The following is a 9,734-nucleotide window of genomic DNA, read 5'->3' on the forward strand; positions in this document are numbered from 1 at the left end:
AGGGCAATGCAGTTGAAGGCTGTGTGGTAGCTCTTCCACAGAGGTTCAGGCAGCGCAGATGCCCCAGGCCAGGGTTCTTACGCAGTGGAAATGGTCAAGTCTCACATCTTTCAGCTGTGCACTTTGTGCTTTTCTGATGACACTAACACATGGCAAGGACAATAGGACTTTCAGAGTTGTATCTACTCAATTACAGAAAGACATTCAGTTTAAAAGATATTAACTTCACTTAATGCTGAACATTTGTGAAATCCTGGCCAACCTAGAAGACTCAAAAGGTAAGGGGCTTTAGTTTTTATTGGAGCCATTTGAATGCCAAGAAGACCCTGTTCAAAATACTCACAATTTGTATTGGTGATTCAGAATTTCCCTGCTTTGACATGTAAGGAAGACATTGCACGAGTCTTTAAATAAATACCTTTCATAATTTTCTCTGAAAACAGACAAGGAAAAAGACTTCTAATAAAGCATTTTATTTGTACATAGTAAACATTTACAAAAACTGTGATGCTAACCAAGAAAGCCCACTTTCTGTCTCTTCTTTCCCAGACTCTCCTCCTCCTGCAGAAGCTCCATGAGGGGGGCGTGGAGGGCTTTCCCTACCCGTTTCCCTGTCTAGAGATACAACAGAGCATCAGAATATGTTTGTGTTGGATAGATAAGGGTTTTTCTTTATAAAAAAAACATTGTAGAATAGTGAAGACATCAAAACTATGAAATTACACATATAGAATCATGTAGTAACCAAAGTGTTAAAAATATCAAAATATATTTTGAATGAGATTCTTCAAAGCAGCCACCCTTTGCCTTGATGACAACTTTGCATTCTCTCAACCAGCTTTGAGGTAGTCACCTGGAATGCATTCTTAACTACATTTGTGGAATTTCTTCTTTCCTTAATGCATTTGAGCCAATCAGTTGTTGTGACCAGGTAGGGGGTATACGGAAGATAGCCCTATTTGGTAAAAGACCAAGTCCATATTATGGCAAGAATAACTCATAAGCAAAGAGAAACGACAGTCTATTACTTTAAGACATGAAGGTCAGTCAAACCAGAAAATGTCAAGGACTAAGTTTCTTCAAGTGCAGTTACAAAAACCATCAAGCGCTATGATGAAACTGGCTCTCATGAGGAACGCCACAGGAATGGAAGACCCAGAGTTACCTCTGCTGCAGAGGACAAGTTCATTAGGAGTTACCAGCCCATAAAAATGCTTCAGAGTTCAAGTAACAGACACATCTCAACATCAACTGTTCAGAGGAGACTGCAGCAGTTTGACCATGAAGGCCTGATTTCACGCAAAGAAACCACCACTAAAGGTCACCAATATGAAGAAGAGACTTGCTTGGGCCAAGAAACAAGCAATTGACATTAAACCAGTGGAAATCTATCCTTTGGTCTGAGGAGTCCAAATTTGAGATTTTTGGTGCCAACCGCTGTGTCTTTGTGGAGGCAGAGTAGGTGAGCGGACATCCACATGTGTGGTTCCCACCGTAAAGCGAGGAGGTGTGATGGTGCTTTGCTGTTGACACTGTCAGTGATTAATTTTGAATTCAAGGCAGACTTAACCAGCATGGCTACCTCAGCATTCTGCAGCAATATGCCATCCCATCTGATTTGCATTATCATTTGTTTTTCAACAGGACAATGACCCAACACACCTCCAGGCTGTGTAATGGCTATTTGAACAAGGAGAGTGATGGAGTGCTGCATCAGATGTCCTGGCCTCCACAATCACCTGACCTCAACCCAATTGAGATGGTTTGGGATGAGTTGGAGAACTCCTTCAAGACAGTTGGGAAAACATTCCAGGTAAAGCCGGTTGAGAATGCAAAGGGTGGCTACTTTGACAAAACTCAAATACAAAATATATTTTGATTTGTTTAACACTTTTTTGGCTACTACATGATTCTATACGTGTTATTTCAAAGTTTTGATGTCTTCAACACTACTCTACAAAAATTAGGAAAAATAAAGAAAAACCCTGGAATGAGTTGGTGTTCAAAAGTTTGCAGTCACTTAGAAATTCTTGTTTTTGTCCATTAAAATAACATCAAATTGATCAGAAATAGTGTAGACATTGTTAATGTTGTAAATGACTGGCGGCTTCATTAAATAGTACCCGCAAAACACCAGTCTCAACATCAACAGTGAAGAGGCGACTCCGGGATGCTGGCCTTCTAGGCAGAGTTCCTCAGTCCAGTGTGTGTTCATTTGCCTATCTTAATCTTTTATTGGTTAGTCTGAGATATGGCTTTTTCTTTGCAACTCTGCCTAGAAGGCCAGCATCCCGGAGTCGCCTCTTCACTGTTGTTGACGTTGAGACTGGTGTTTTGCGGGTACAATTTAATGAAGCTGCCAGTTGACTTGGGAGGCATCTGTTTCTCAAACTAGACACTAATGTACTTGTCCTCTTGCTCAGTTGTGCACCGGGACCTCCCATTCTTTATATTCTGTTTAGAGCCAGTTTGCACTGTTCTGTGAAGGGAGTAGTACACAGCGTTGTATGAGATCTACAGTTTTTGGCAATTTCCCGCATGGAATAGCCTTTCTCAGAACAAGAAATAGACTGACGAGTTTCAGAAGAAAGTTATTAGTTTCTGGCCATTTTGAGCCTATAATCGAACGCACAAATGCTGATGATCCGGATACTGAACTAGTCTAAAGAAGGCCAGTTTTATTGCTTCTTTAATCAGTTTTCAGCTGTGCTGACATAAATCGGAAAAGCGTTATGCTAAAGATTTTTTTAAATGATAAACTTGGATTAGCTAACAACGTGCCATTGGAACACGGGAGTGATGGTTGATGATAATGGGCTTCTGTACGTAGATTTTTTTTTTTTAATAAAAGCTGTTTCCAGCTACAATGGTCATTTACAACATTAACAATGTCTACACTGTATTTCGGATCAATTTGATGTTATTTTAAAACGGACAAAAAAAGTAATTTCCTTCCAAAAACAAGGACATTTCAAAGTGACCCCTTTTGAATGGTAGTGTGTGTGTGTATGCACGCATAAATCTTTAGTATTAACTTTTTTTAAATTAAATATCATATTTACATAAGTATTCAGACCCTTTACTCAGTACTTTGTTGAAGCACCTTTAGCAGCGATTACAGCTTCAAGTCTTCTTGCGTATGACACTACAAGCTTGGCACACCAGTATTTGGGGAGTTTCTCCCATTCTTATCTTCAGATCCTCTCAAGCTCTGTCAGGTTGGATGGGGAACGTCGCTGCACCGCTATTTTCACGTCTCTCCAGAGATGTTAGATCAAGTTCGGGTTATGACTAGGTCACTCAAGGACATTCAGAGACTTGTCCGGAAGCCACTCCTGCGTTGTCTTGGTTGTGTGCTTATGGTCGTTGTCCTGTTGGAAAGTGAACTGTTGCCCCAGTCTGAGGTCCTGAGCATTCTGGAGCCAGATTTTCATCAAGGATCTCTGTACTTTGCTCCGTTAATATTTCCCTCAATCCTGACTAGTCCCAGAGTCCCTGCCACTGAAAAACATCCCCACTGCATGATGCTGCAACCACGCTTCACCATAGGGATGGTGCCAGGTTTCCTCTAGACGTGACACTTGGCATTCAGGCCCAAAAGTTCAATCTTGGTTTCATCAGACCAGAGAATCTTGTTTCTCATGGTCTGAGAGTCTTTATGTGCCTTTTGTCAAACTCCAAGTGGGCTGTCATGTACCTTTTACTGAGGAGAGGTTCCATCTGGCCACTTTAACATAAAGGCCTGATTGGTGGAGTGCTACAGAAATGGTTGTCCTTCTGGAAGGTTCTCCCATCTCCACAGAGGAACTCTGGAGCTATGTCAGGGTGACCATCGGGTTCTTGGTCACCTCCCCGACCAAGGCCCTTCTCCCCCGATTGCTCAGTTTGGCCAGATGCCCACGTCTAGGAAGAGTCTTGGTGGTTCCAAACTTCCTCCATTTAAGAATGATGGAGGCCACTGTGTTCTTGGTGACCTTCAATGCTGCAGAAATGTTTTGGTACCCTTCCCCAGATCTGTGCATCAACACAATCCTGTCTCTGAGATCTACTGACAAATCCTTTGACATCATGGCTTGGTTTTTGCTCTGACATGCACTGTCAACTGTGGGACCTTATATAGACAGGTGTGTGCCTTTCCAAATCATGTCCAATCAAGTTGTAGAAACATCAAGGATGATCAATGGATGCACCTGGGCTCAATTTCAGTGCTCAAAGCAAAGGATCTTAATAATTATGTGAACAAGCAAGGGGCTGAATACTCTATGCTAATAAGTTTGCCTGGGAGAGGACAGATGGTATGAAAAAGAGCACAGGCATCCCATTTCACCTCGGTCATCTCAAAGATGCTCTCTGGGTCCAGGCTGCCACCCCCCACCTTCCTGACACAGGTGACCGTCCCCTTGTGTGTGACAGAGATGATCAGGCTGGCCACTGAACACGCCTTCTCCTGCAGCGTGGCGTCCACCACGTGCCTATGGCCCACCTGGAGTGAGACGAGGACACACAAATAATGTGAATAACCATCATTTGTGGACAAAACCATCTAGCTTTACTATCCTTTGTCTAAACTAAACTCATGTAAATGATGTGATTTGATACCATCTCAGCAGGTGTTGCCATGTGAATGACCGAACCCACCTTGCACAAGGTCACGATGCAGGGAACATTCTCCACATTGAGTCGCATGCAGTCATAGGGGTCATCTGACAGCTCTATTTCCTTCCCTCCTTCCTCATCCTCAGAGATGTGTACTTTGGGAATTCTGTTGGGAGAGAGGGAAGGTGAAGAAAGTGTTTGACTCAGGACTAGATGTTCTATTGTTTGAGCTCTGTAGGACAGACTGAAATCACAGCATCTATTTATTGCAATTTAATGAGCAAAGTGGTAACTGAAGCTTAGCACCTTACTTTGTATTGAAGAGAGCTGCTTTAATTGCAACAGAGATGGCATCAAAAAGATTTCCATCACACTGCAGGAGCTGAGAAACAAAATAAAAAGTGATGACTTCACACACAAATAAAAGAGACCAATTACACTTTGCAAGGGGAACTGTCCCTCCCTACCTTCAGGCTATGCGCAAACCCTACATCCCAACCCGAACACTCCTGCCACCTCTGGTCTCTTGGCCCACCCAGCCCTACGGAGGGCAGCTCCCGCTCAACTCAGTCAAAGCTCTTCTCTTTCCTGTTTTGTTGACTTCACTAGACAGAGGTCGCTCTCCAGGTTTTATGATGAAACAAAGGTATGGTTGAATGTATTCTGCCACTGTCTTTTTAGGCATATATATATATATATAACGGTCGCAAGGTACAGTATATGAACTAACAGGTTATAGAGCAAACAATGCAATTATCATAACACATATTGTAATATGCCTTTACATTTTCTGGCTCGACTTCCCCAGTGACTTTACCCACGCACCGCTACTGAAGTAGACCTATTGTAAAATAAATATCATTAGCCTTTTGCTGTCATTTGTAGGCCTACAGTGGGAACTCGCCTTTGTTGGTAATTGCTGCAATATAGGCTAGCATGTTCAAAACCTTTGAAGGTTTAAACCAGGTCTTTAACTATGCAATAAGTGTTTTTTATTTCATTCTGAGACATTTTCTTCAGCCTAATTAAGTTCCAACTGTAAATGCTGTATTTGTAGCAATAAAAATAGAATTACTGGTAGGCCTGTTATAGGGGCTACTCGCACTCAAACCATGAATAGGAAAAACCTTGTAACACTCGTTTTGGTTACTACATGATTCCATGTGTTATTTCATAGTTAGTCTTCACTATTAATCTATAATGTAGAAAATAGTCAAAACAAAAGAAAGACCCTTAAATGAGTAGGTGTCCAAACTTTTGACTGCTGCTTTATATATAATTTATCCGCTTGGTGGACCCCCATGCTCCTCGAGACAATAAATAACCAAAACAATCACACTCAAAATCTCTCTGTTAAAGCTAGAGAGTTTGTTTTATTTTTACATGGGCTGCACTTCAATCCACCGCATCTGCTGATGTCGGCATTCCACATCTGCAGCGGAAGGTGGCAGAACTACAGCGGTGTTTGTCAGACCAGGCGACATCTCGAAATTCAGTCTTGTCATGAAAACGTCTGTAGTGTCCGAACGGTCTACTTAAGGTCTACTACTTAAGCAATAAGGCCTGAGGGGCTATGGTATATGGCCAATATACCACGGCTAAGGGCCGTTCTTAAGCACAACGCAACGCGGAGTGCCTGGATACAGCGGCCCTATACCACAAACCCCCGAGGTGCCTTACTGCTATTATAAACTGGTTACATTTTTTCCCATCTCTCTCTCAGATATAGGACAGACACTTCAAAACATTCTTCCTTTTGATTAAATTTGTGATTTCCCCCCATCCCCCCCATGTATGAAGCTGTTATTCAATGTACTTCTATGGGCTAATGGCAGTTAGGCCAAATTCAATGTTTCATTAAAAAAAAGTATACCTACAGGAGTCCTAAAATTCTAAATCAGATAGCCAACTTATCCTTGATATGAACATCTTAAAACAATTCCATATTTTAGCTTAGTAGAAGCGTCGCGTTGCAATACCTCAAATCACATCGCTGTCACGCCTCCCTTGGGAGGTCTGTAGAATTGCAAAAACGGTTTGAATGGTCCGTTGGCTCCCAGCAGCAAGATTTTGATTGGATGTTACATTTTAAGAACCCCCTCCCACACACACATGCCTGTTGGTGCTACGTGTTAGGTTCGGGACATTTTGCAGAGTTATTCAGTACGCTAGTTTGCAACATTGCAGAAAATGAAAGAACACCCGGAGGAAAAATATAAATCTGTCTTGTCAGAAGTGTGCTCTATACACAAAATCGACATACGCAAAACATTTGCTGAGGTTTTAAATCAGCGATTTCCCATCATAGACTGTGAAAAATAATCTGCGCACACTGTTGCACCTACGACACTAATCTAGTGAGCACTATTGGAGCTCCGCCCAAGCAAGGCATTTCATTGGTTTGACATGTAGCGGGCGGGGGTCTCTGATTTACACTGCGTCTCCACCCTTTTTAGCAATTTTTCTGCCATAAACCTCCCCAGGCTTACCCGTATTAAGGAAGCCTGGTTGTCAAAGAGGCTAGCTTAGGAGAAACCCTGCCCCGGGCCCTTAGACTCGAAGGGTATACAATACGCATTTATTTTGTAAAAAGACAGGTGCTGCTGATAATACTGCCACCATCGTCAAGGCAAATGATAAGCATGTGTAGCCCATGTGTCGATGCTGTCTAGCAAGAGTATAGCATGCAATACAATTTTTGTGGGCTAGACAAAAATCAGATACATGGGCTACATATAGTAAGACAGAGAGAGGGGCGCCGTTTCGCTCGCTCAGGTGCTTTCTCCGGTGAGATACAGTAGTTTCAGCCACTTGCGATTTGAAGAGAAGCTGGCAGGTGCACAGTGCACTGTTCGGATGCTGGAATTATTTTGGATGAACATGTAAAGGTGACCTATTTTTTGAAGTGATTTGTTGGACAATCAGACTGGCCCTCGTCTGGGGCCTCCAAATCACTAAGTCCGCCCCTGGCACCAGAGCTTCAATTGACACCTGCTGTTGAACTTGCAGTGAGGAAGAATATTTTAGGCCTACCAGAGTTACCCCTTTATTCATCGAACAATGTAATGCTTATCTTTATTTTAAAAATGCATAACAATCTGATTGAAAATTAACGAATTTGCCGCCTCCTGTACACCTTTATCTGTATAGCAGTAGTAGCCTGTCTGACAAAGATAAAGAATGCAGTGGTGTCGGGAACACGGAGCCGGTTTCTCTCAGGCCTAAGCTTCTCTTCTTTCATATTTTTTTAATTAAAAAAAAAATCAATATCCTAAATGCAAGCAATGCCCTAAAGCATAAGCGCTCAAATCTCCAACATCTGAACCGTGAGGTCGACAATTAATGTTTTAGGAAAGTAAAAACCAATAAAACAGGCTATGAAGTTTTGAATATGCTACACGTCAAAACAAATAGTTTTTTGGTCATTTGTTATAGGCAGTTAAGGACATGCAACTGTGGATCATTTGGCCAATACCGTTCTTTTGTTGAGGGTGATGGTAGCACCAGGTCGGAGGTTTCTTTCTCTCTCTTTCTACTCAGATCTGAACGGCACAGTGTGTTTTGTACACAGGCCTTTTCGGAACGGGTCTGACCGTCCTTGGGTCCATTCGGAATGTTTTATTTTATAATTAATTGATGCATATCACATCGGGTGGGAAAGCCACAGATCCATTTGAGAACCTGTTAAGACCTCTACTTTGAGGCCCCGTTGCCGTGTCAGTCACTCACCAGCACGTCCACATAGAGCACCCAGCAGTGGTCCCCTGGGCTGATGCAGAGGCTTTTCAGGTCCACACTGTATCTGTTGTTGAACACTTTGTACAGGGTGTTGCTCAACTCCATGCCCAGCTCATCACCACCCCGACCCTCAAATTCTGGTGTGGCATTGGCAGAGCTAGGAGGGGTACAAGAAGAGGGTGATTCATCATAAATGACTTGTTACAACAATACCACCAGTGTCCGACATATTAGAATTATACTGTACTCCAAGCAAAACAACAATGCACTCACCAATCAACAAAAAACTCCAGGTAGCCTTCATCTGGGACCATGGGCCTCGGCTTTCCCATTTCAGCTTTGACTCCCACTAGCACGTCTGTATGCCCCTGCAAGAGACAAGACATATATTGAATGCAGGGATATGATACATGTATCTCACATGTCAGATCCCACTCTGTTAGCTTTTTGATGTGCAACATTGTTTTGCAAGGAGCATTGAAATTACCAGGGTCACTTTGGCTGAGCCATCTGTATTTGACACCATGTCTGTCTCAATCTCCATGTGTCTGTAGTCCTCGCATCCTCGTCCATCAACCCGTAAGTCATCCTGGTGAAAAAATGACCATAGAACATAACAAAATCTTGTCACATTCTGGCATTAACGTTAGCTTGTTAGCTAGCTATGCCAAGAGGATGCCTTTCGCTGTGGTAAAGAAAGACAGCTAGCCATAAAACAATGAATTCACGCAAAAAGGTCAACTGAACAAGAGCATGTAGCAATATCTTTCAGAAGACCACCTACCCGTACACCATGCAAAATATACACCTTTTCAGCCTCACTGACTTGTACAGTAGCCATGATGCGTTGCACTAAAATACCACATGTGTTCTTCCGCTGTGTACGTCATCAAAGAGCGGCAAAAAGGCACAGATAAAACTCAGCTTCTTATTGTACCTCAGTTGCAGAAACTATCCAGATTGTTGCTGGATCAGTGTACAAATCAACACAGCTCTACCATTCGATTCAAATGCCCGGAATTGTGTGTGTTTTTGGACTGTTTGAATTTGTACTTTATAGCCTTTGAGATAACATGTCAATGATTTAGCTTGTTATGCATTCAAACTCAGACGATTTTAAGATCGATATTTCTTTGATTACTACTGTTTTAACAAATAGCTATAGTTATTACATAAAAGTAGGCGAGGGATGATATTTTGCAAAAGACTACTTTGTAGTGCAGTTGGAGTTTAAATTGAGGTAGATGCATAGCCCTAAGGCCAGCAGATGGCGATATTGAGTCATTTCATCTTACCGTCCAAAGGGAGCCCATGTAGCAGGCTACACTTGTATCCCCCCGTGGACCGGTTCAAACATTAAACATTCTCCATTCAGTTTGCAACGGCGTCGATTTCCTACT

The 9,734-nt window shown here is 42.4% G+C and overlaps 1 protein-coding gene across 1 annotated transcript; it reads right to left on the reverse strand.

The window, feature by feature from the left end:
* Positions 1-454: 454 nt before the first annotated feature.
* Positions 455-9,277, reverse strand: exosc7 (exosome component 7). The gene is made up of 8 exons (XM_024441923.2): positions 9,119-9,277; positions 8,822-8,923; positions 8,608-8,702; positions 8,326-8,491; positions 4,908-4,978; positions 4,639-4,762; positions 4,328-4,483; positions 455-615 (listed from the first exon to the last, which is right to left on the reverse strand). The coding sequence occupies exons 1-8, from the start codon at positions 9,173-9,175 to the stop codon at positions 511-513; spliced, it is 876 nt and encodes a 291-aa protein (XP_024297691.1). The 5' UTR covers positions 9,176-9,277; the 3' UTR covers positions 455-510.
* Between the last annotated feature and the right edge of the window lie 457 nt (positions 9,278-9,734).

Source organism: Oncorhynchus tshawytscha, linkage group LG13, assembly GCF_018296145.1.
Source record: "Oncorhynchus tshawytscha isolate Ot180627B linkage group LG13, Otsh_v2.0, whole genome shotgun sequence".
In the NCBI taxonomy this organism is placed as follows: Eukaryota; Metazoa; Chordata; class Actinopteri; order Salmoniformes; family Salmonidae; genus Oncorhynchus; species Oncorhynchus tshawytscha.